The sequence below is a fragment of the Cloeon dipterum genome, chromosome 3, assembly GCF_949628265.1.
Source record: "Cloeon dipterum chromosome 3, ieCloDipt1.1, whole genome shotgun sequence".
NCBI lineage: Eukaryota > Metazoa > Arthropoda > Insecta > Ephemeroptera > Baetidae > Cloeon > Cloeon dipterum.
The window spans coordinates 29,741,932-29,767,599 of NC_088788.1; the positions used below are offsets into that span (position 1 = coordinate 29,741,932).

The 25,668-nt window shown below is 39.2% G+C and overlaps 4 protein-coding genes across 12 annotated transcripts in view; all 4 read right to left on the bottom strand.

The window, feature by feature from the left end:
* Positions 1-390: 390 nt before the first annotated feature.
* On the bottom strand, positions 391-2,700 carry LOC135940382 (putative inorganic phosphate cotransporter). Its single transcript, XM_065485246.1, has 9 exons — positions 2,574-2,700; positions 2,112-2,290; positions 1,808-2,041; positions 1,660-1,747; positions 1,385-1,602; positions 1,176-1,325; positions 950-1,082; positions 659-897; positions 391-601 (listed from the first exon to the last, which is right to left on the bottom strand). Exons 1-9 carry the CDS (start codon positions 2,611-2,613, stop codon positions 407-409), a joined length of 1,476 nt encoding a protein of 491 aa, XP_065341318.1. The 5' UTR covers positions 2,614-2,700; the 3' UTR covers positions 391-406.
* Positions 2,701-3,345: 645 nt separating this feature from the next.
* On the bottom strand, positions 3,346-5,293 carry LOC135938369 (putative inorganic phosphate cotransporter; the record flags this gene model as incomplete). The annotated part of the gene is made up of 8 exons (XM_065481987.1): positions 3,346-3,566; positions 3,630-3,868; positions 3,926-4,058; positions 4,159-4,308; positions 4,372-4,589; positions 4,642-4,729; positions 4,787-5,017; positions 5,075-5,293. Coding segments are annotated over 8 exons (1,473 nt in total), but the record flags the coding sequence as incomplete, so codon positions are not given.
* A 3,114-nt stretch (positions 5,294-8,407) lies between these two features.
* Positions 8,408-13,351, bottom strand: LOC135940381 (putative inorganic phosphate cotransporter). The gene is made up of 10 exons (XM_065485245.1): positions 13,289-13,351; positions 11,110-11,157; positions 10,227-10,432; positions 9,937-10,170; positions 9,789-9,876; positions 9,518-9,735; positions 9,305-9,454; positions 9,052-9,184; positions 8,762-9,000; positions 8,408-8,709 (listed from the first exon to the last, which is right to left on the bottom strand). The coding sequence occupies exons 2-10, from the start codon at positions 11,147-11,149 to the stop codon at positions 8,515-8,517; spliced, it is 1,503 nt and encodes a 500-aa protein (XP_065341317.1). The 5' UTR covers positions 11,150-11,157; positions 13,289-13,351; the 3' UTR covers positions 8,408-8,514.
* A 254-nt stretch (positions 13,352-13,605) lies between these two features.
* Positions 13,606-25,668, bottom strand: part of LOC135940378 (voltage-dependent T-type calcium channel subunit alpha-1G-like) — a 116,956-nt gene continuing 104,893 nt past the window's right edge. For 3 of the 9 annotated variants that reach the window (XM_065485232.1, XM_065485239.1, XM_065485231.1), the window contains 22 exons: positions 25,051-25,207; positions 23,787-23,942; positions 22,969-23,121; positions 22,570-22,687; positions 22,243-22,466; positions 22,139-22,174; positions 21,764-21,921; positions 21,470-21,640; positions 21,189-21,414; positions 20,648-20,994; positions 20,394-20,589; positions 20,182-20,331; positions 19,962-20,123; positions 19,684-19,902; positions 19,437-19,629; positions 19,124-19,385; positions 18,706-18,836; positions 18,501-18,650; positions 18,150-18,442; positions 17,074-17,193; positions 16,867-17,005; positions 15,411-15,853 (listed from right to left, as the gene is read on the bottom strand). In XM_065485232.1, coding sequence (XP_065341304.1) covers positions 15,411-15,853; positions 16,867-17,005; positions 17,074-17,193; positions 18,150-18,442; positions 18,501-18,650; positions 18,706-18,836; positions 19,124-19,385; positions 19,437-19,629; positions 19,684-19,902; positions 19,962-20,123; positions 20,182-20,331; positions 20,394-20,589; positions 20,648-20,994; positions 21,189-21,414; positions 21,470-21,640; positions 21,764-21,921; positions 22,139-22,174; positions 22,243-22,466; positions 22,570-22,687; positions 22,969-23,121; positions 23,787-23,942; positions 25,051-25,207 — 4,204 coding nt within the window. Of the gene's footprint in view, positions 15,854-16,866; positions 17,006-17,073; positions 17,194-18,149; positions 18,443-18,500; positions 18,651-18,705; positions 18,837-19,123; positions 19,386-19,436; positions 19,630-19,683; positions 19,903-19,961; positions 20,124-20,181; positions 20,332-20,393; positions 20,590-20,647; positions 20,995-21,188; positions 21,415-21,469; positions 21,641-21,763; positions 21,922-22,138; positions 22,175-22,242; positions 22,467-22,569; positions 22,688-22,968; positions 23,122-23,786; positions 23,943-25,050; positions 25,208-25,668 lie in introns of all 9 variants that reach the window. The other 6 variants (XM_065485237.1, XM_065485241.1, XM_065485235.1 and 3 more) reach the window with 6 other exon arrangements.

Sequence of the window (25,668 nt, forward strand, 5' to 3'; positions counted from 1 at the left end):
TTTCGCAGTGTGATCTTTGAATTTTATGGAGTTAGGTAGCAATTATTATGGTAACCTAGCAACGATAACACAAAAAATGTCATTTATTTTTGGCATGGTAGAAATTCGGGATACTATTAGTATTAAGCACTCACGAGTTGCGTTCAAAAGAGCATCTTTTCTATTTTTCCCAATTAAATACTCTCATCCTCACAATTTGAAAGGAGAAGACTAAATATTTAATTAGAGGAACGATATCAAAATCGACCAAAATTAAAATTTTAGTAACGAGTCATGCCGGTTGCATACTCGAAAAATAACAGGCGTTTAAAAAAAATCAGCGGGGATCTATGTAATCTATAATTTTAATCAAATTGAATTTCTCTGTATTCTTAACAAAAATACAAGATCTATAAAGCTCATTATTTTATTGAGAAGCCTTCTCTTCGTCATTCTTTTTCTGCTCGTTCTTATCATGGTCTTCCTCCTTAATCGACTTTCCATTTTCGCCCCAATTCCAAGGTTGAACTTCTCCAGACGCGGTAAAAACGTAAATAAGGTTGGTGGCGTTCATGACGCCGAACACGATCCAAAACACAGTTCTCCACTGCAACCTTGTTTTCTGAAATCATGACTTTCTATTTATATTCTAATTTCCTCACGCGAAAGCAATTCATACATCCACTGTGATGACGCCGACCAAATAAGGTGTGATGATTCCTGTCAAAGAGCCGATTCCGTTTACAATTGCCATCAGCACGCCAGCATAGTTGGGACTCAGATCGAGAGCGTTGACCTTCATGCCAGGGTAAAATGTGCCCATGAGTCCGACGAAAACGGTGAAAAGTGATATCACGGCGATTTCGTCGCATCCCGCGTAGGAGGCGGCAATCAAGCCAACGGCAGGGAAGAAAGACGCTGCACAGCAAAAATTTAAGACTTTTATTTAGCAAGCAAAATTTAATCTAACCGATAGATGTGAAGATTTTTCTGACGTTTGTGATGCTCAAATATTTTTTCTTCAAAAGCCAGTCTGCTAGTAGTCCAGAAGTCAAAGACACGATCCACATCACAAGATAAGGGATAGATGACACGAGTCCATTCTGTGAAGAGATTAACAGTTTTTAATTAATTATTAATTTGGAATTTATTGGTGTGATAATATAAAATCGAATTCTTGTATCGCTTCCCCTCACCTTTCCTATGCTATAATGTAAAACGTCGCTCATGTACAATGGCAAGTCCGTGACAAGAGTGTAAAATCCCCAGTCATGGCCAACCTGAGCTGCGACAAGACCCCACAACGGCACTGATGTAAAAATGGATTTCCACGGGATCGGTGGGAGCTGATCAGATAAATAATTAAATTCTCAGAGCCTTCCAGTATAGTGGCTGATATTTTTACATCTTTGTTCACTGTATCGTCTAGTTTCTCATGGAGGAATTTTTTCTCCTTCTCGGTGATGTAAGGGTGCTCGTCAGGTTTGCTGTAGCATATGAGCGTGAAAATAATGAACCAGACGATAGCGCAGGAGCCGAAGAAGTAGAAAACGCTCTCCCAACCGAAAGCCTCGATCAAGACACCACTTAAAGCGGTTCCAATCACCGTTCCGATTTGAGTGCCTGAAATGTTATTTGGAAATCATTATTCATTTTTTGGGGATAAACTGTGTTAATTACCAGCAAAAACCATTGTACCCCAAAATCCTCTCTCTTCAACCGGGATCCATTGCGCTAAAAGTGTGTTTAATGCTGGAAAAGTCGTGCCCTAAATAAACGAGTTATATTTCAGATGATAATATGATATAAAGGCGAGTGATCTAAATACTTCTCCCAGTCCCATAAGGACTCTGACGGCGATGAACCAACCAGGTCCTCCATATCTGGCCGCGACGGGTGAAACTAGAGTAAAGATTGCGGTGCTCAGGATACCAACGCTGAGAAGATATTTTCCGCCCCATTTCTCTGATAAAATTCCGCCGGGCAAGTGCGTAATTATATAGCCCCAGAAGAAGGAGCTTAAAATAAGACCCACTGTCTCGGTGTCCCAGTCAAACTCTCCCTTTGAAGAAAAAGTAAAATCAGTAAGAATTGCGCGCAACGAAACATTTTACAATTTTTTATATGCTCACTTCGACATTTTCCTCTCCGTTATTAGGTGGTATGGGACAAGAGTTCGGGTCTGTTTCAGAGGAGCTGCTACTGCCCGCCATGAAAACGATGGCCACAGACAAGCTCACCCTCATTGTGTACGCATTTATAATCGCAAATAGCCCCATGATAGCGAGCACATATCTTTGTGGAATGCATGCTGGAACATCACTTTGCATTAATTTATTTAGAAAAAAATTGGTTAGCTACAGCGCGTTTTAAATTGTTTTATGGAAATTCATACTTATTGACAGGTATGTATAATTAAAAGTTAATAGTTTTCATAGCGCATTCTCAAACTGAGAATAATTTTAGAACTGACAAAAAATATAAAATTTCATGACGTGACAAGCCAAGTTCAGAATGTTTTCGGCTCAAAAAAATATACATTTCAATTAAGAATATTTTTTTTGTAATTCGAAGCTTAGATCGAGTAAACTTACTTTTTCCTAACTTGTCGCGCCAGTTACTTGTTTCCACCATGACTGCTGCACTGTGTCAATCAAAACAGCGAAAGAGATAATATTCGATAGGTATTCATTTTAATAGCATTTGAATCAGTAGAGTGGGCAAAACATGACGGTTGAAGAGGCTGATTAGATTACGCGCCGGATTACTATGCTAAAATTGTCAACAGATGGACATCGAGAGAGGTCAACTGGTCGTCTTATCGCGTAAAAGACGAGCGCTCTTGGTCATCTTTTAAGTAGAGAAATACCTGGCTGATTAGATTGAGAACTCTGTTGCATGTGTAACTTGCTATTTCAAGTGATTTTGTGGAAAATTAATCATATGAAGTGCTTTTTGACGCTTAATCAACAAAGCTATATTCCTGATGAGTGAAAGTTGAAGTGGGTGTAGTCAAAAAAGAAAAATAAGGCGCATTTCTCCAGTCGATAGAATAGGGTTTTTATGTTATCGAGGTAAGTCGTACACCATTGGTTCCAATAAAATATAATAATTTCCTCTATTTTTACACAATACACACATATGCAGTAACAGTGTTGCAAAAAGTTATGATGCACTCTTTAAAACAAAATTTAATTTAATTTGGATTTCTGATAATAAAATCTTCTATTTTGGGGATAACAACTATATTTGTAAAAAGGTCTATTTGCACAGGTGTTTCATAAATTGCAAGGCGTCCCAGAGATCCATAAAAATGAGTACTGATCTATTACGAAAAAGTGTAACTGCATCGACAAAATTGCCTTGTGCTTCTATCAATTAAATTCAGTCTATTAAAGACGTGTATTACAATATGACTTCGGCTCGTTACGTTGACCATCTTTTTCACCTTCCTCAACAGGCCGTCCGTTTTCGCCCCAATTCCAAGGTTGAACTTCTCCTGAGGCAGTTAACACATAAATAAGGTTGGTCACATTCATAACACCGAACACGATCCAGAAAACCGTTCTCCACTGCAGGGCAGTGTGCTGCAACACCAATTATTCAAAATTAATACTCTTTTAAACTTAAAATAAAATTGCTATTCTTACGTCCTTAGCAATTACGCCGATCACATATGGCGTGGCGATTCCTGTCAATGAGCCGAGTCCGTTGATAATTGCCATCAAAATGCCAGCATAGTTTGGACTCAGATCAAGTGCATTGACCTTCATGCCAGGGATTAGTGTCCCCATAAGTCCAACGAAAAGAGTAAAAATTATCATCACGGCGGTTTCATTGCATCCCGCGTAAGATGCAGCAAGCAAGCCAACGGCAGGAAAGAAAGACGCTATTAAAAGAAATTGATTAAAACAGCAATTTAAAAAAATAATCAAATTATACGAACCAATGGTGGTGAATATTTTCCTAACGTTTACGACACTAACATATTTTTTCTTCAAAAGCCAATCTGCAAGATATCCAGACGATAAAGCAACGATCCACATCAAAATATAGGGGATAGACGTCATAAGTCCATTCTAAAAATTGATTTTGTTTTTATTAATATTTGGATAATAAAAATAAAATTAAAAACCTTATATCAAAATAAACATTTATTCTAAACTCTTCCACACTTACCTTTGCTATTCTGAAATGCAAAACGTCACTCATATAAAGTGGCAGGTCGGTGATCAGGGTGAAGAAACCCCAATCGTGGCCAACCTGAGCTGCGACAAGGCCCCAAAGGGGTACTGACGTAATAATGGATTTCCATGGAATCGGTGGAAGCTGCTCGCCAAGCATAATTTAGCTGAATATTTAATCTGCAGAAAATCGAAAAATTTAACTTACATCCTTTGTTACAGTATCACCAAGTCTTTCATGAAGGAATTCTAATTCCTTATCGCTAATAAAGGGATGATCGTCAGGTCTGCTGTAGCAGATAAGAGTGAAGATAATGAACCAAACGATGGCGCAGGTTCCGAAGAAATAGAAAGCGCTCTCCCAACCCCACGCTTCAACCAAGACGCCACTAAGGGCATTTCCAACGATGGTTCCCACTTGTCCACCTGAATTAACCTGTTCAATACAGACATGCCAAAAGAAAAAATATCAATTTACCAGAAAAAACCAGAGTACCCCAGAATCCTCGTTCTTCAACAGGAATCCATTGGGCCAGTAGCGAATTTAATGCCGGGAAAGTTGTACCCTTGAAATAGAAGGTAATTATAAATACGAGGGATATGCAACAGGATTATCAAAATACTTCTCCCATTCCCATGAGTACTCTGATGGCGATGAACCAACCAGGACCTAACCTGGCCGCGTAGGGGGAAATCAGGGTTAAAAATGCGGTACTCAGGATACCGATGCTCAGCAGATATTTCCCTCCCCATTTCTCAGAAAGCACGCCGCCCGGCAAATGCGTGAATATATAACCCCAGTAAAAAGAGCCCAAGATGAGGCCCACTGTCTCGGAGTCCCAATCAAATTCTCCCTATAAAAATTAATTAATAATTTGGTGATATTGTGGTAAAAATGTGAAAAAAATTACTGGTATTATTTTTTCGCCTTCAATGACAGGTGGGTAGGGGCACGAGTTTGGGTCGAGGTCCACTTGTGCCGAAGAATTACTGGAATTGCCAACACGATTTCCTACCATTGATACAATGGCCACCGACAGACATAACCTCATTGTAAATGCATTCGTAATTGCAAAAAAACCCATGATGGCGAGCACAAATCTTTGAGGAATCCATGCTGAAATTTTAAATTATATTACGAATCAAATTGCCAGATAATTGATGTTTGCGTCATTTTTATTTTGTTTTCGTGCTCTATTAGGTGAGGATTAAATTTGAAACAAAGTTTTTGCCATTTCTACCAATCCTTTTGATATATAAATTTCAAAATTTCTTACTCTTTTCAAAATATATTTACAATAATATAATATGCCATGGTATTTTTATCCCATGAAAACGTGAACCCATATGTTGTTGGGACGCGAGTTTTGCGAGTTATTGCTATCTTGGAAGAAAAAAACCGATGAACAATTTTGATTTCATACAAGTATAATAAGCATTTTCGAATATTTAATGTGAACAGCAAAGAATTCATTATTTGCAGTTGTCATCATCAAAAGAATGCTAATCAATATCCACACATTGATATGTGTTCAGACCGTGACATAAATTTAAATATGAATCTACGTAGAAGACTGTCAAAGTTTAAAGAGATCGATTAGCATCGATCTGAATGAGATTGATCACCCCAGTATGATTTGTACTCCCGACCATAATCCTCTGCAGCACAGAAAAGATTAGCTTTTAAGAACTATGATTATTGATTTGTCATGACAGAATAACTAAAATAATCCTAGTAAGGTAAATCACGAAAATCAGTGTGATATAAAAGATTCGAGAAACACTTTACGCCTTTAAACTAGTGTGATCAGTGATTATTTTTGTTAATATATCAAAAGAGCGATAAAATAATCATACAGATAAGAATACAAATGGGTTAAACTTACGTATTGCTAATTTTCCACGCCAGTCACTCGTTTTTTCCATAACTGCTGCTCTGTTTTAAAACAAATAATTTGTTTTAAATATATAGTTCCCTATGATAGGCTTCAATCAAACAAACATTCGATTTAAAGGCTCAAAGTTTTGGTTTAAATATATCGTGAATATTGACTTTTCAGGTTAAAGTGTGAATCGAGAATAAGAGTGGCCATAAAAAACAAAATATTATCCCATTATTATTCGGGTGTGCGTCCCATGTTGTCAGCGAGTGCATAAGCATTGAGCGAAAGCATACTCAGCTGGCGTTTTCAATGCAATATGCTTAAAATAATTTAACTTGTATTGGAGATTGCGTTCTTTGCAATCATTGCAAATTAAATAAATGGTTTTAATTACATTTTGAACGGAATTAATTACTTTTTGTTGCAGGCTGCTTCACAATAAACGAAAACTCATATATTTTACAATAGTTTCATTCTATTTTAATTATCGACGCAGGGCCTAATATTATTCAAATTGTTATCAATAACACCTACAATAACACTCTCTATAATGAATTAATTGGAACAAAATTGATTTGATTGATCATTACATCAAATCATTGAGCGCAAAATACCGTAATTCATGCCGATCTAAAATAGGACTAAATCTAATTATCGTTTCTTTAATTTCGCATGTTCTAGATTAGACAATTATCTGTCAGTGAAATATTCCAATTTGGTAATTGATAATAAACGTTTGATTAAGTGCTCTAAAAAGTTACAGAATTAGTTTTAGGGCAAGCTCGTTTAATATCTTAATCAATCAAGAAGTTATTATTGTCTAGCAATGAAATTAGTTGTCTACTTACTCTTGATTTGCAGTCGAAGAGACAGATGTTGACGCACGTTTATGCAGGATAGTTAAATACCATTCTTCAAGTTTGAGCTTTAAAAAGTTGGCCGCTAAAAGCGTAAAGCAATGAGTTGAGAAGCACAAGGTTTTAAAAAGGTACTTAATTTCTCATAATGGTTTAGGTCTACCAGGAAAATATATTAATTTACAATAACAGCTTTATTCAGTGGCGCTCTAATCGAGCAACTTATTTTACACGGCAGTGGCTTGAAAGTTGTCAAAAATGAATATTTAACACACATAAAAACATATTGGAAAACATCCCTTCGTTAAATATCGAAAACCAGGAAAATAGATTGCTTTCTAGCTTAACAAATTATTACAAATTTGATTCTCTCCAACTAGTACGTTAATTTGATGATAAAACATTATGCGCATCATATTTTTCAATTTTGTTTAATAACATATTGTTGTTTGAAATTAATTTTACTAGATGTGAGCTCGCAATAGCTCAGGGATGTGCTGCGCAGAGGTTAAAAACCAGTTGTAAGCACAACTGAGACGGCTCCGCCCTGATTTATCAGGCACCGCGTGAAGGACTCTTAGGCGGACTCAATTTTCGTTCTTATTGTTTGTAATTTTTAGGACTAAAATATTACTACTTATTCTCTAAAAATCTTTACTGGATCCCCTTCCTGTGTTAAATGCACTTATAGCAAGCCAACAGTTTTAAGTCAATATTTTATCTTTCTTCCCTTTTGACAACGTTGCATCAGTATTCATTTCCATGAGCAATTAATTTGTCAATTCATCGTTTTTGCAACTCTTTTGCTCGTTTCCGCAAACCATCTCTTTTTACTTTTCTTTGCTATCAATTTTCCCCGCAAATTTTTAACAAGAATAAACTGAAAGAGAGCTGCGATTATCACAGCGGGGTTCTTTCCAAATTGTGAATTGGTAAATAGTAATGGTGTCGCACGATAGGATTTTTTTTATTTTGAATACCATATTGACGAACTGTTGAGCAGCTAAAATATAATATATATTATGTACATGAATGTATTTGGTTTAAATGCGGTGGTTATGTTTTGTTACGGTAGATTTCAGTGTTTGACTGGCCAGCACAGCAGCGTCAACTCACCTTATCGCACTTGACGAGTGCATTTCGGTGATTTCTCAGGCAAAGAAATGAACGCAGCAGATAAGATTTTGCTATTGCAAAAAATATGCTCATTAAAGCTAATTTCGCTGAAAGTTGTTTAAGATATTTTTGACCTTTGAATTAGGCCACTCAAGCTGGAAATTTTGTGACAAAAAGTGAAGTGGGTCCACAGTTTTAATGATATAATTAATGATATAATATATAATGCACCACATACCGCGTCTAAGTGAGGAACATAAAAACAAAATCGGTCGGTATGTAAGCTTTACTCATTGCAGTTATTATTTACAATAAAAAAATTGTACATGCTCAAAACCCAGAATCTCGCTCATGAACAAAATTAATGAAAACAAATTCAAATTCATTCTTTACTTACGTAACTGTTAAACAGAACAAAATGTGAAAAATGCAACACATATGAAGGGAATTAAAAAATAAACTTTATTATATTTTAACATTAGCGCACGCTATTTTTTAAGCCTTTGTTTCCATTTCAATGGCTTTCTTTGAATTCCCTCGCTGTATTTGATCGTTGTTAAAATCTTTTCCATTTTCACCCCAGTTCCAGGGCTGAACTTTCCCTGTCGCGGTCAAAACGTAAACCAAGTTGGTTAAGTTCATGACAGCGAACACGATCCAAAACACTGTCCTCCATTGTTCGGCTGTGTGCTGTAATAACAATTATTAGCAAATTATAAATCGGGTCCTCTTTCAATCATACGTCTTTTGCAATTACGCCTGCCACGTATGGAGTGACGATCCCAGAAAGAGAGCCGATTCCATTTACTATTGCCATCAATAGACCAGCATAGTTTGGGCTAAGATCGAGTGCGTTGACTTTCATGCCTGGGTAGAATGCTCCCATGAATGCAATGAAAACGCAAAAAATGGTTACCACGGCGATCTCATTGCATCCCGCATATGAAGCAACAAGCAAGCCCACAGCAGGCAGCACAGACGCTGATTAATTGTACTTATTATTTGCCACTTATTTCATTAATATCAACGTACCGACAGTAGTGAAGATTTTCCGTACATTTGTAGTGCTCAAATACTTTTTCTTCAAAAGCCAGTCTGCCAGGAGCCCAGACGACAAAGACACAGACCACATTGCAACATATGGGAGGGATGACACAAGACCATTCTTTGAATAATTTTAATTTATAAATTATCATTTTGAAAGTACGCAATTTTGTTTTTTATTGCATGGTATTATAGTATTTTATCAAATGAGACATACTTATATTGCTTTTTTTTCACTCACCTTTCCTACTTTGTAGTGCAAAACATCTTTCATGTAAAGAGGCAGGTCTGTAATAAGGGTGAAGAAACCCCAGTCGTGGCCAATTTGAGCCACGACAAGACCCCACAACGGCACTGACGTAGCAACGGATTTCCACGGAATTGGTGGGATCTGTTCACGGATCAATTTCAAATTAAATTTGCTATCAATAACAGTTATAGTTGAATATATTACATCCTTGCTGACAGTGTCTCCCAGCTTTTCGTTAAGATATTCCAACTCTTCTTCCGTAATATAAGGGTGCTCATCGGGTCTACTATAGCAAATAAGAGTAAAGACGATGAACCAGATGAAAGCGCAACCACCGTAGAAGTAGAAAACACTTTCCCATCCCCATGCCTCGATCAAGAGCCCAGTCAGTGCGGTTCCGACAATCGTTCCAACCTGACTGCCTTTAAATCTCATTTTAATATGCCTTCACTAAAAGGGGAAATTTTTTAATTACCGGAGAAGACTAGCGTTCCCCAGAATCCTCGTTCTTCAACAGGAATCCATTGGGCTAAAAGCGCGTTCAGTGCTGGGAAAGTCGTTCCCTTAAAAATGAAAGTCGCAAATTTTGCAATAATTATTAAGAATATTTTAAAATTAAATACTTCTCCCAGTCCCATAAGGACTCTGACGGCGATGAACCAACTAGGCCCTCCATATCTGGCCGCGACGGGTGAAACTAGAGTAAAGATTGCGGTGCTCAGGATACCAACGCTGAGAAGATATTTCCCTCCCCATTTCTCAGATAATATTCCGCCTGGCAAATGTGTGAATATATATCCCCAGTAGAAAGAGCCCAAGATGATGCCTACAGTCTCGGTGTCCCAGTCAAACTCTCCCTTTAAAAAATGTCAAGGTCAGTTTGGGGAATTATGTCGAACCTTCCCAGTTTTACTTCTATTATTTTTTCTCCTTCAACGATGTCTGGGTAGGGGCATGAATTCGGGTCGCGGTCTACAATAGCAGAGGAATTGCCGTTACCGCGACCAAGGTTTCCTATCATTGATACAATAGCCACCGATAAGCTAATCCTCATTGTGTATGCATTCACAACGGCTAAAAGCCCCATGATGGCTAGCACGTGTCTTTGGGGCATGCATGCTGAAATTTTAAAACAATATTACTTTTTATCTTTTTATCACGGAAGCAAGGATGAGCTTTAAAATTTGTGTGCTGAAGTATTATTTATTTCCCGCCATGAATATATTTATTTTGTAAGGATATCACAAATTAATGGGAAATATCTAATCCCGCGTGTTGAGCTTTAAGCTTCGCTCATTGTCAGTCGGTGTGCAACTCTGAAGCTGGAATGAAAAGCCGTGTCCTTGAATCTCGACCACTGTCAGAAGGGCGAGTGCAACTAGGAGAATTACGTAAAAGGGATTATCGTTAAGTCGGACTTACTATTCTTTCGATTAGATCTCGAGGATAATCATACGAATCGTTACTCCCAATCGGGGTTTATATTAAAGTCTAATTGTAAGGTGAGGGAGCGTCGCGTTAGCCTGCTCGCTTGCAATTTCTCTCACTAACGTGAGTCGAGTGGGGAACTCTCAGGAGGAGAAATAAGGGAAGTTTTACAATTGGCCGCTGCAATTAAATCAATTTTTTTTCGAAAATTTAATTGCTTTTCTTAGTTATCGTGGTTTATCTTTTTTGAGATGGACGAACCCCCTCAACATGATAGCGAACAACTCGCAAAAACTCCGAGTCACAATAACATTGGGAACGGGTTGTACTTGGCTGGCACAGGCCGCACACAAATAAAGCGCACTTACCTTTCCCTAGCCTTCTACACCATTCGCTCTTCTCTGTCATGACTGCTACTACAGGAAAAGTGAGGAATGAAAAAATATTCATTATCAGTCTGTCATTCATGCATCATTCTTGAGTATGACATACAGCTCAAATTGTTTGGAAAAATAAATAGAGCTGATAGGCATGGTGCTCTTTTTAATTGTTTTATGTGCTATGATATTGAAAGTTTATTCAATTAAAGTATAGCCGTTTTTTAATTTTTGGATCTGGCCCGTTTAATTAAAATAGTATTCTTATTGAATGAAGATTGGGAAAATACGATAACATAGTATTGAGGGCAGATAGAATGGAATACATTGTTAGAGTTGCAGCTGAATTTAAATATGAGATTGTAAATCAAACTGGCACTGGTTTTGATAATTTTTTCAGATGGAATTTTAATGTTAGGCTTGTTCCCCCTATAAAGTCAAGTGGGGGGGGGGGTTTCCGACGGCAATGAAAGTTAAACCAACGTATCTTTCGCTTTGTAATACACGGATACACAAATCAGGTCTCAAGCTAAAATGAAAGTTGGTATTTTTCAGTTACAAATACAAAAGGTTTACTCTTTATTTTAATCATATACGGTAACAGAGTGATTTTTTCCTCAAATATTAATCATCGTTAACATTGATACATTAGAATCTTCAATAAGACTTAAAATAACGGATTAGGCATCAACAGAATAAGTCATATTTTAACACGCCAGCTTTCCAAAAACATGATGTGTACTTGTCATGATTTAAATCGAGAGCAATAATGCAATATAGCGCGCGCGTGAGTGTTTCCTCCCTTGCTTCATGTCCTTTGAAAGGGGTCGGAAAAACATACAACAACGTTCCACTGCACTCGCAAGCCCATACACGTAATGAAAGGCGTAATTGGAGAATAGATAAATTAATTACTAGTATTCTCTTGCGCTCGTCAACATTTACTTTGAATTTTCGCAATCTCGGTGATCACATTTTCCAGCTCCTCAGAAACTTAGGGGCGGAGAGAGGAGATTCCTTCTTAAATACTCCCGTTTTTAGACACGTGTGTAGGAAAATAGGGCGCTTGACGGTGGAATTTTTATCAAACCACAGGTTAAGTTCTACGAGTTATTAATTATTGGAAAAGGAGTCAAAAATCGGTGTGGTCGATCAAGGAAAATGTCAATAATTGCTGTTGTTCCAGGCGCGCGTTGCTTTGTCAGTTAGGTGCATCGATGTAAATAATGTGCTTTTGTGAAATGCCGCAAAAGATTTTTCCCGGAAATGCAACGTTAAAAAATTAAGGACAAGATTATTTTACATAATTTTAAATACCCAGAAGTATTTCTTTAATTGTTTCTACCATAACTAAATTTTGAATTGAAAACTATATTAATAAGTAATGAGTTATTGAAATTTTCAAACAACATATTTTCTCTCTAGCATCGCCATATTATTTATGAGTTTCGATTTTAGCAGATCAGGTTTGAAATTGAAATAATGCAGCAGCAATGACAATCATAATATCACGCTTAATGACGGTAAGTTAGGAGATTCGTCTAAATTTTGGTGTGGCTGCTGGAAAAAGCTGATACATTTTAATCTGAATGTGGTCAGTATTTATATATACCAATGATTTTGCTACTATACTCTCACATTTTATACTGTTAAGCCATTGAAATAATGCGGTGATAGCATAGAGATCAAATAATATTTCTTTAGTCTCTATTTTCCGGGGTTTCTTCTTTCCAGGCAACACATAATTTAGGCATTAGAGGACACTAATTTGAGATATAAATCAGGGGACTCGAATGTGCTGTGTAGCTCAGTTAATAGTGTTATGTTCGCTTAAGAGGTCCAAATTGATATTTTATTTTAGAATAATTTATTTTTAAATCAGGTCATCAGGAACGGTGATCTTTGAAAAGTTAGTTAAAATTGATTTATGATCATTAACAAGTTTAAACCAATTATTTGACTGTCTGTTTGGTTCAAATAAAAAATCACACAGGCCTTGTACGTTAATTAATAGTTAGAAAGTTCAGAAACATGCTTAGTAATAAAAAATAAACAACTTGAATAAATGAACAACACTAAAAAACAAGTTTGAACAAACGATTGTGATTAAATCGCGAAATCAGAGCCAGGAATGACCAGATATCAATAATAAAGCACTTTGTATACTCACTCTATAATCGTTACAGCATAACTACTTCAAGAAACTAAAGCAGTCCCATTAGGACTGTTTCACTTTCAACAAACGTTTAACAGCAGTGGTCTGCCAGCAGAGGTGTGAATGATTTATGCATGCTGGAATGGGTGGTAGGGATACCTGCGTTGCTGGGTTTGGAACCAAAGATAGTTAGGATGAAAAATATTTTGAAGGTTAACTGCTGACATGTGAGCTATGATATCTTTTGTTTTTGGTAACAAAATTTTAATTTTAAATAAATCATTATTAAAGCTTGTCATGAATTGAAAACAATAAGTTTTATAACCGGATTTGGAATGTGAGATTTGGAAAATTGAATTAAATCAATTAAAAAGTATTATCAATTTATAAATTATTATCTGATTTCGAAAACCTTTCGCAGAAACCGTTCGTTTAGACCTGGAGGAAAATAGCTTTTCTTAATTAGAAAAAAATGTATTAATCCGTTTTTATGGGGGAATGTTCTTAAAAGCAAAAATTAGTATTAGTGATAGAAGATGGACCTGACTGCGCGCGCCTCATTAGTCTGTGCTCATCGCACACTGTGTGACTTTAAAATATAAAAAGGCACAGTTTGGAGATGTTTTCAAAGTCAAAGGATGTATGCACCTCAACTGCTACGTAGTGTCTAAAAAATATATCAATATTGCTCTTGTCGCAGAATGAGAGGCGTCTTGTGTCTTTGCTTACGATACCTATAGAGTTTCCTTTTCTTTCGCTAAATTCTCCCAAGAGATAGAGGGATGACATGTAAATCGAATCAACTACATAAGGTTATCTTCCTGCAGGGGAAATATTGGCCTAACAGATACAGAGTGAAGAGTTGAGCTTTTGCAAGTGTATTTTAAAGAGAGGGAAACTGGAATCGTGTCGAAATGAGCGAGATTTCCCCGTGGCAAAGAGGAAGGACTGTTTCCTTGGGCCTGGTGCGGACAATTTTTGGCGTTTCCGCGATCCCTTGCCAAGAAAATCGAGCTTCCTTAGTATGGTACATTTACAAACAAAATTTGCGCGTGGCTCACACGCTCGTGCCAACGTTATAATTAATGGGACCGTTCACATGGATTATCAAGTTTGTCGAAGGTTACATTCACCAATGGTCGATTTCACTATAGATTATAATTTTGTGGCTCTCAAAGACTCACAAAAATTCGTGAACTGCATACACCAAATATGACAATTTACTCTTTTTTGCTCTCTTTCTACTGCTACCCTTTTTTGCGAATTTATAAATTACATACGCTTCCAAAACGTTCAAAGGGTTTAAAAATTTTACACAAAATTGACAACGTTTTTCTTCTTTTACAAAGGTGAGTTCTGCACTCTCAAATTTTTTAATATTGAACGAGCTACCGTCATCCATAATCAACACTCAGCTCACCATTTACTACTTTTTCTCTCTTGCAGAGCGATCAACACGTTTACATTTAAAAATCGACTCTACACGAAATTACACTTATTTTGAGGAATATTACTTTTACACACAAACCCTATCACAGAATTTCATATTACGTTAATGTAATCATAAATTTCTTTTCAGCTTTATAGCATATGCAACAGAAGTGAACGAACTCACTCCCAATCAGCAATCGCGAAACGTTTCAATGAATATTCATTTTGTCTCCAGCAGGGCAGATAGAAGGGAGGCCGAAAGTATGCAATTTTAGCTTTCACAGAAGGCATTTTTTCCATTATGTACTTTTGAACCGGATTGTATGTAAAGATGAATTGCGCGTGTTTGATTAATTGTAGCATAACATGTAAAACGAGCGAACAAAAGAGGAAATAAACGCACTACGCTTGATTTACATGCTTAAAAGGCAGCATTTGATTGAAATCACACAAATATTCCAAGGATATTAAGCTCTCATCATAGTCAAACCACCGAAAAGGAACCAAGTTAGCAACGAAAAAGGCGAAAGATCCCCAAAAAAGCGTGTCGGCCGCCGGATGCCCTGTTTCAGGTAAAGCGTACGCCAGAAGAGGCCTCACCCCGAATCCCAATCTCACTTTCATTTGCGTGTATGCGTTTAAATCTAGACGAACAACTGACTTATATAGGCCAAAAACGAAAACTATATCAACGCGACTTCGCTCACTAGAGTTCCGACGGCGAGGTGATAGACTCGGAGCTGCTGACTGTCTCACTGCAGCTGTCACTGTACGAGAACGAGAAGGTCGGCGTGGTGACCCCGAGGGGTGGGGCCTGCTCGCTGCTCGGGGTCTGGTACGGCGGGGGCACCATGGTTTTACCGGGGGCCACGCACTCGGGCGACAGCCCGCTTGACGTGTCGCGCGGCAATACGAGGGAGTGCAGGCTACCGCTGCTGCCGGGTCGTCGCAGCATCTTGCGCTCTGCTGCGCGACCACCCGCGCCGCCCCCGGAGGCGGCCGCGATGCTCGGTTCGCTGCCCGAGCGCCGGCACAGCATCGCCTTTGGACAGTTGTTGGCCGGGTAGGCAGGCGGCACTCGTCGGCGCAGCGGCGTCAGGTGCGTCGGGCGCAGCGGCTGAGAGATGCCCTGAGGCCCTGACGGCGCGTCTGTGAATTCACGAAAGTATGGTTAAGTTTAAATAGTTTTCACCGCTGTTTTTGTATAGCGATTAACAAATAAATACTCAAATGTTGATATCACAAACTCTCAATGACGCTTTATAGATAGGAACAGGGATTTATAAAACTATTGAAAATTGAATGTACTCGAGCTGGAGTAGATTATGGAACTCAATTTACAGTTGAGAGAAAACTAACAAGAAAGCAAAAATATGGGTTTGTGGGTCGATTTTGATCCATAAAATTTCGAAACGATTCACGAGGTTTCTAGAATTTAGACTTAACAATGAACTTGATTTTGCTTCTAAATTTGAGAAGGTTTCACAACCTAACAAATATGGGGGTAAAATTTATCATAATATGTTTCTTTTTGAATGAATGTGACTGTATGATTGTATTTTTTTTGCAATTGGATGTATGTAATTGGGTACAATTATTGTGATGAGTTATGTGCATGCCAAAAGTCAATTGAAGATATTATTATATTATTAGAGAAGAGAGCGAAAAATGATTAATTTCAGCTAATTTGTGATATAATTGACTTTATTCGTGTCAGTTATTTTACAATATTTTTTAGTATGTTCCGTTCTTTCAGTTTAATTTTCATTTAAAAGCATCTTAATTCTTGGAAAAGCAATATCAATGAAAACAACTAATATTTTTGCGACACAGGTAATAAAGAAATATTATTATTTTTGTTTCGAATTATCCAATCGTAGTACATTTGAGTGCCAAAATAAATAGCAAATAAATTTAGTAAATGAGTTTTAAATCAATATTATTATGCAGTGCCTGCCTCTGCGTAACGATATAAGACCCTATTTGCTAATTAATAAACCTCACGAATTCAACATAAAAGCAAAAATATTAACTTCCTATTTGCAGAATCATATACTTAAGACAATTTTATAACCTAATTTTTATTAGAATTAATAACAACTAAAGGAAAAACATTTGCCACTTTATTAAAACAAGTAATTGAAAAGTTCCTAAAAACTAACCTGCAGCTTCCTTAGATAAAGCTTGGCCTGACGCGTTAGTTCCGGCGTGTCCTTCTTCCATAGAACTAAATGTGAAATTAGCGGGTAGTGAGAGCACCTTGCTCAGTTGTTTGTGACGCCCCAAGTTGTTTTCCTCCTCCTGTTCAATACGAGGTTTTGCATAATTAGAGTTTGATCGCGACAATTTTTTTGCGCTGAATTCCTTACTTGCATGGTTAACCGTAGCGCCTGCTGCAAGGCCTCTGCAGCCTCCGCCTCCTCAGCTTCCTCTTGTTCCGCTTGAAGCTCTCTCTCCAGCTCCACCTCCATGTCAAGCTCATCCTCCATCTATTTAAAGTTACGAAATTTAGTGGAATGTTTGTGGAACAGTGGAAGAGCTCTGGAAAGCGTTGTGATTCGTGATGCATTTTAAGAAAAACTGAGCTGCAAATTGCATAATTGGTAAGCGTAAGATTGAAATTGATGCACAAAATTTGCATTTGCTGATGCTGAAGTGACACGCTGCGTGGGCACAAAAGACTGTAGAAATTTGCAAGTAATAAAAGAGTTAAAAAGTTGATTATTTTTACTATCTCCAAAGCCTGTGAAAGTGAAAACGGTGAAAAAGCGTTCAAAAGCGATTGAAAAATGACAAATTGAAGTAGTAAAAGAGTAAGTCGATTGAAGTGCCCAAAGTCTGCCCGAAGTTGCAGTATTGTAAAGGAATATAGCAGAGAGATAGATAAAATGAGAGCTGCACTTTTGAAATGTAACAAACCGTTGGTCACTAATCAAGCAAGTTTACTCTTGGATAATTACATCCCCCAGATCTGTATAAGCATCAGAAAATTCTGAGAGTGAGGGAAAAGGTCCTGTACACAGTCTGAACAGGGAGAATTTGGGCCCCAAATCCTCAGTTCCGTCAATCCAACTACAAATTCTAATTTGTCTACTTTCTGATTCACGACAGCTGCGACAAAACTGAAACAACGATGCACAAAAAATCGACGTAATATTTACACAAGACAGTAAGTAACGAGATAGGAAGAAAGAATAGAAAAGTTTGACAAGAGAGGAGATAGCGAGTGTTTACCTTCAGTCCGTGCTGAACATTTTAAGTTCGAGAAAAACACACATGTGTTTTGAATACGTTTTTCAAAATGTATTTTGCGGAAATATTGAGAGAACGTTTTATTGTTTCTGACAGTTTCAAGAGGAAGAGATAGATCAGATTCATAGAATAGAAGGACCGCGGTTGCCAATAATTTTAAGAAATTCACAGTATTATAAAGCAAAACACTAACCTGCTTATGCGACTCTTCTAGATGCTTCATAAGGACCGCGACGACGACGTTCACGAGCACAAACTGCGCCATCAGCACGAAGATGACGAAGAAAATTGGCGCAATAACCGTGGAAACGCAGCAGTTGCGTACGCAGTCGGCCGCATCATCACAAGTGTCCCGCAAGGTGTCTTTCATTATGCCATTCCAGTTGTCACCAGTGGCCACTCTGAACAAGGTCAGAAAAGCCATGCCGAAGTTGCTGAAATGCGCGTGCTCGCCTAAGCCCTGACAGGGTATTTCTTCACTGCATTCTGGAATTTTAAAATTGCGAAATAGATAGCTGCGAAAACCGAAAATCAGTCGGGTTACCCAGTCTGCCGAAAAGCTCGACTCCAAGGGCGGCGAATATGAAGAAGAGAAGAAAGAAGAGAAGGCCCAAGTTGCCCACCTGCGGCAGGGCTTGCATCACCGTGTCGAGAAGGGCCCTGATACCTTTGGCCATTTTCAGAAGTTTCAGAACTGTTGGAATTAATGATTTCGAATTTGTCAACTTTTCTACAATGTGAAAAGTTACCCCTGGCTATCCTTAGCACCCTCATTACCCTGATGATGGTAGGGTTGATCGGAATTATTTTTGACTCAACTTCTTCAAGAACGATTCCCACGATGGACAAAATCACTATCACTACGTCCAACTGGTTCCATCTAAAAAAAAGGGCTTGGTTAAAATCAATATAATCCACTCTAGACTAGGCACACCTGAACGCGACACACTCCCAACACATATATTGTTCTAAAAGTGATTATGCAACCTGTTCGACACTCGAGTGTTACAGGTTGCATTTATTCTTGTTCTTACAAAACATGCAGCAAAAATAAATATTGTTCTCACCCAACTCTAATCGTTCTTTTAAATTAATAAATTTAATTTAGCAAAGAACAATATAGAAAAAGTTTGAGCTGTGATGAAAATATATATTTTTTGGTCTTGCCTGTCTTTAAAGTATAAGTGCATTCCAAGGGCGAGTAGTTTCATCATGGACTCAAGGATGAAAACCGCTGTGAAAAAGTAGTTGAAAATTTTGAGCGCGTATGAGAGAGCTTTGGGCATCATGTAGAACTCAAGCGCCATGGTGACCACATTCAATCCGATGACTGCTGCAATGGCCAGGTCAAAGTATTTCGAGGTGACTACGTTGTGGACCAAAAGTCTGGGCCTCGAGTAGGTGGCGTAATAGGGCGGCTCGTGCATCCCTGTTGATCAAATGCCAATATTTTCCCATTTCTGATTAATAAAATCCTCACTTCTTCTCTTTTTCTCCATCTGCTTGGCCCTTTTGGCTGCCCGCCTTGCCTTCTCTTCTTTTTCTTGCTCTTCCCTACAGCGGTGGAAGTTCTCCACCACAACACCGACAAACATGTTGAGTACGAAAAAGCCGACAAGCAACAGGAATGAGATGAAATAAAGCAGGCGCCATTCCGAGAAGTTCTCGATGGGCTGAATTTGTATACATCAGCGGCGTGATTTAAAGCGTAAACAAAATAGTCAAACCTGTTGGTCAACGCCGACTGCGTCGAGGCCGGTGTACATGATGTTGACCCAACCGTCTTTGGATGAGAGCACGAACAATGACATGAGCGCTTTGCCCAGGTCGTCGAAATTGTACTTTCTGTTAACCCACGAGTTTTTCTTGTCGGCCAAACAGTCAGTCTTATTTCTCACATTCTTAATGTCTGGCCCTTCACAGTAGTAAAATGCACCTTTGAATAGCTGGAATTTCAAAGATATTGAAAGTCTGGATTAAAAGGGATTTATCCAGAAATATTTACCTGTACACCTAGGATTCCAAAAATAATGAAAAATGTGCAGCAAATCAGGACAATGTTTCCGATGGGTCTCAATGATGATAACAACGTTTGTACTACAAGTTTGAGGCCCGGCGCTCTGTTGATGACTCTCAGCGGCCTTAAAGATCGAAGTAACCGAAAAACCTGATGGCACATTTAGTTGCAACTTTTCCATTTCACATCGGACCATCGCAATACTCACTCTTAATATTCCAAATATTCTGGGGCTGCTTTCAGAAATCACGGACATAAGCAGATCAACTATGGAGATGAGAACGAGCACGCCATCCATGATGTTCCAGCCTGAAGTGAAGTACGCTTCGCGGCCGTAAAACATACCAGTGGCTATCACCTATTAATTTCAAATATATTTGGTTGCGTGAGCGACACGTCACACAAAGAAAAAAAACTCACTTTGATCAACATTTCTAGCGCAAAAACGGCGGTAAACACATAGTTTGCAGTGGCAAGAAATATTCTCTCAGTGGAGTCGGGCGGTATATTCGGTCTCTCCATGGCCAGGGTAATGCAGTTGAGGCCGATGAAGAACAGCACCACATTGTCAAACCACCTCCGCTCCACTATCCAGCAACATAACTTGCGAATTTTCCTAAGTAAATTTAAGCAGATTGAGAAAACAGACGTATATATCAGTTTTGCGCCATTACGAGTCGGTCGGCGAGAAAATGTAGAGGGAATAGTCGTCCCTCTCCTTCAGGCATCCCCTCGGCTCGAAGAATTTGAAGATCTTCTTGATGTTGGGCTCTTCCTCCTCTGTCGTGACCTTAACCTGGGGTAGTGGGGATGTGGACAGTTTGTGGCTGTTGTAGGATTTTGACGGGCCGATGGGGTGGTGATGCAGGCAAATGGACGCGTTGCGCGACCTATAGCCACCCACCTGAGGTCCCAAGGAGGGTCGATGGTGCAGCAGGCGCATTGGCACGTGCGCCCCCTCGCAGAGGGAGCTGTGCCGGCCGTGGTGGTAGTGTGCATGGTGTCTTTGCCAGGACGAACCCTGCAATGGGGTAGAATTTTGGATTAAATTGCGAAAAAACCGTAAAGTATTTAGTAGCCCCCAAAATAGTCACAAATTATTGATAAAATAAATTTAATATAAAAATAGATGTAGCCCTTTCAGATTTCATTTTTCGTCATTAAAAATATCAAGCTGAGATAAATGATTTTTAATTTTATTATTTTTGCACTTACCTGCAAGAATGGGGAATGCGGAGGAGCTATACTTGGAGATCTTGATGACGGATTAGAGACCGATGGTGGGAGGAGCGTGGAGCACGCTGAAGGGCGTCTCAGGGAACACGTGGACGTGGTGGGTGCCTGCACTGAGAGCAGGTTGTTGCGTGCAGGCGACTGAGTATCATTACGTATCGAGCCGAGGAGACCTCCATTGCAGTGCAAGTGCTGGTCGCCCTCTTGCCTACAAATTAGAATTTTTTAGTCTATATATTTCTTTGAAAGCAGCGTTGTCGCACATGGGAGGCACTGCGAGATTATTGTTTTGACGATTTTGTTGGTACGAGTTGTTGTGAGCACCATTGTTGAGTACAAAGTCCTCAGGGACCTCTTCGGCGCCCTGAATCCTCTGCCGTGATCGGAGGGATGGCCTTGATATTCGCCAACCTGCTGTCCTATTCAGTCCAGAGCTGAGAAAAATCAAACACATATTATGATAAAAAGTCCCATTTTTAAATATACAAAATTAGTGTGTCATAAAATATAAAAACAGGGAGAACAGTTATTAAAAATAAATGCTCTTCTGAGCATACCTAGGTCTGGAGCCACTTGGTGGAGTTACTGAAAGACTGACTCTTCGTGGTGTGTTAGAGCTGGAGTTTGTCGACCCTGAGGACTCGCGGGACGCGTGTGAGTGACTGGGACCCTGGGCCGGTGGCCTCAACAGGCCTGGAATGCTGCACTGGGATGACTGAAATGAGGGATTCGATTAGTTTTAAAACTCTCTGCATAATTCATACATAAACGGCCCTAAAATACCGAATTCTATTTTTAAAGCGTCATTATTTAACGCATAATATCTCTTATTGAGGTACATAAATTCCAACATCCAGGAAATTTTCATTGTCCTTGACACTTAACTAAATCTATGACAGCTATTTTGGGAAGGGGCCCACATTTAGTCTTACAAAATGCAGGCGGTTTTCCCAAAGTCTCTGGATACGCTGCGGAAATTCCCCGGGTAGAATCTTAATTTTAGTGTTCAAAAAGTTCGAAAGTAAAATATACTAACTGATGATCTGTCGATGGAATCAATGGAAAGAGAACTGGCGTATAAACTAATGTTAGGATTGAGCCTGTGCAGGCCAACGGCGCCAGGCTCGAGGGTGGCGTTCGGCGAGTCTTGCGGTGTGGCCGCCGTGTGGGTTATTACGGGCGCCGGCGGCATCGTCGGGGGTGGCGAAAGGCTAATCTGCTGGCCACCCTGTTGCTGCTGTTGTTGCAGCATTTGGCTTTCTGTGGACAAGAACAAAATATTTTAGCATACAAAATTGATTTTTCAACTGGTTATTAAATAAACATTCACCCCTGTTATAAAATTAAAAAAAAAACAACAAACCTTTTTGGATGTTGCATTTTGGTTCAAACTCAACTTGGGTCCTGACCTTCCACGCGTTTTCTCTCTCCTGCTGTCCAAAGTTGTTCCTCACAGGGTTGTCTGGCTTCATAACGTTTTCCTGCGAAATATTACACACAAGTCAGGACACGAGTAGCACTCCTAGGCAAATCAGGGCTGGAATCATCATTATCTCAAATGCTACAAATTTTTGAACAGACTTAAAGCCAAATGCACTGAAATTTGCTCCAGCTCTGACGTGGTGCTCAAATGCACGCAAATGCCATAGGCAGCACTCTATATGATAAAATAGAATCAAAATATCTAGCTACGATCATGAAAGTCTCCAAGAGAAATACGCCAGACTACCGTGAAGCGAGTCGGGCTGGCTGCGTAACCTACCAGGCAGGAACTGCTGCTGCCAGAGCCCCCTGAGTCCTCAGGGTCGTACTCTGCAGCCGCCGCTGCTGCTGCTGCCGCCGCCTCCTGGGCCGCCGCCTCCTGCTGCTGAGCCTTGGCAAGCTCTCTTTGCTCTCGCTCGAGTCGCTCATTTCTCTACAAATGCAAGCGTAAAGGATTCAGCCTAGCGTGTGCACATCTCTAAAGCGCCTGATTCCTCAAAAGCATCCAGCATGATTCGAGCAAATGGCGAGATTGATTTAATGGTTAAGTCGGAGCCGCTCCGCTGAGGATTGGTCGTAAACTTTCTCCAGTTAATTTGGTTTCAATCGGTTTGATTTCAAGTGTTTTATTTAGAAGAATTGTGTATGATCATGCGAGAGCGATGAATTATTTATAATCAACTGGTATAAATTGGAATATGCCACCACTTACTCAACAGTACACGTTTTTACTCAATGCTGATGCAAAATGGATGTAGAGCAGTAATACAAAATGTCATATGCAAATGTATGCAGATCGAATTTCGCATAAATAGAGAGAATACAAATGGGCCGACTGGCAAAAATGGTAAACCCAATTCCACTGTAGCGCTCTACGTAAAACAAGGAATAATATTGTGTGTCCTCCAGAAAGAACATAGATGGCTTTTTCATATATTAAAAAGTGGGTGCAGGTTGTGCATGAGGAGAGGAAACCAGTGCAATAGTATAAAGAGAAAGAGAGCGAAAGAATGTATATAAGAAGTTTTCTAAATAAAAATGCCGAAGGCGGCAGAGAGAATATTGCAGATGTTGTCGGGGAAATTGCGCGGTGTTTACCTCGGCGGAAAATCCCTCGACCAAGATAGCGACCAGCAGGTTGAAGAGCACGTAGTTGCCAAAGGTCATGAGGGCAACAAAGTAGAGGGCCGCCCAGTGACTGGTCTTCTCCATGCCGTTGAACAAGACCACGTTCCAGTCCTCTTGAGTCAGGATCTGCGCAAGAAAAAAGTCTCACCCCGGGGGCCGGAAAGCTCTCGGCGCGAGTGCCGTTCTAGAACGACTCGGTGGGAAAGTGATTAACAAGTCGCAACTTTTCAAGGCTCTAATTAGTAAAATAGCAAGTTTCGGCAGCGCGTACACTTTGCAAATCTAATTAATTCCGCGATAAGGAGAGAACGAGAGAGAATAGTCATGCAGATTTGCTAGAAAGGATACTAAAAACTTTTGGCAAATTTCCTTCGAAACACTGTCTCAGAAACAACTACTACGCTGCTGCAAAATATTTTCTGCTCTCCAGTCATCTATTACACGCAACAATGATTACTCTAATTTCGCGAGAGATTATTATGATAATAATAACGAGTCGGCCGGATTTTAATTCAATTAAGCCACCGGCGTGCTGCTTCGCAACAAAAGGCGGGCGGGGATTTACTTATGCAACCATTGCGTACGCCCAGTTCAACTTGTTGCATACCTAGCGAGCTGAGGAGCGGAACAGAGAATTACGCTGGCCGATTTTATCTAATTTATGGCCTTCTGAGCATGAAGATGGAACGAGCATAAACGCTTGCAGGAGCCAGTCGCTCTGAATGGAAATACGAATCGTACATATACGTAAAAGCGTGCGGTGATTATGCAAATTGGACTCGCGGCAGATTGCTGAGTAATAACCAGAGTTGCGATGCCAGTTCATGTCAGATTTTGAAAAGAATTTACTCAAACTTCCTCCATCAGTTCAAAGTAGATCATAATTTTAAACAAATCAAGTTTAAAGTAAGTGTGGAGAACGGTTCTTTCTCGAAATATCAGCTAAATCGCAAGCCTTTGGGCCTTAAAGATTGACTAACACATTCATTTTCCACCGAATACAAATATCCACTCAATTCCATCTTTATGCTGATAAAAAAGTTTAGCTGAATACTTTGCTAGCAGCAAGCAGCGTTTGTATAGATAAACGAGAAAACGTGTAGACACACGAATGTACACAAGAGGTGTTTTTATATTTTTAAAAATTGCAGATTCACAAGTGAGCGTGTCGAAGAAACAGTTTAAAGGATAGAGAGTCGGTCTACTTAAATTTAAGGGAGTGTTGAATACTCACCTGGAATACCGTGACTGTCGCCCATAGGATATTGTTAAAATGTTTGCGGTCACAAACACACTTTGGATCATGATTGACGATTTCATGACAAGAGCATTCCCTCGTTCCATCATACCACATGCAAAACTTACCGCCAAATAAGTACATTCCCAAAATACTGAAACAAAAAGCAAAAACAAGCGACGTGACCACAGCACCAGAACTTCTATTGGTTAGGAAAACTGAGAGATATACAGCACAGATATATTTATAATATATAGTAAATATTAAAGGTGAATCAAAAATTGAATACTGTGTGGTTTGACTTTACGTCACACACGAAATACTTTTACACTGCTCAGGGGCGTTTAAGTACAGTAAATTGTCAGTGTCAGGTTTTGGCGGAAAGGGCAACTAGGCCCGCGGACAAGTGCAAAACTGCATTGATTGCGTGAAATTCTATCGTTTGATTTTTCACTGGAGTACAGTGATCGGGCGCTATGTGGGTAGAGAAGGTTTGCTATAGAACACACAGGGAGCAATTTGAAATATATTGTTTATACAGAATTTGAAACACACGTATGATATATGTGATTCTAGATTAAAGGAGATTATAATATGAATTTCAAGTATAAACAA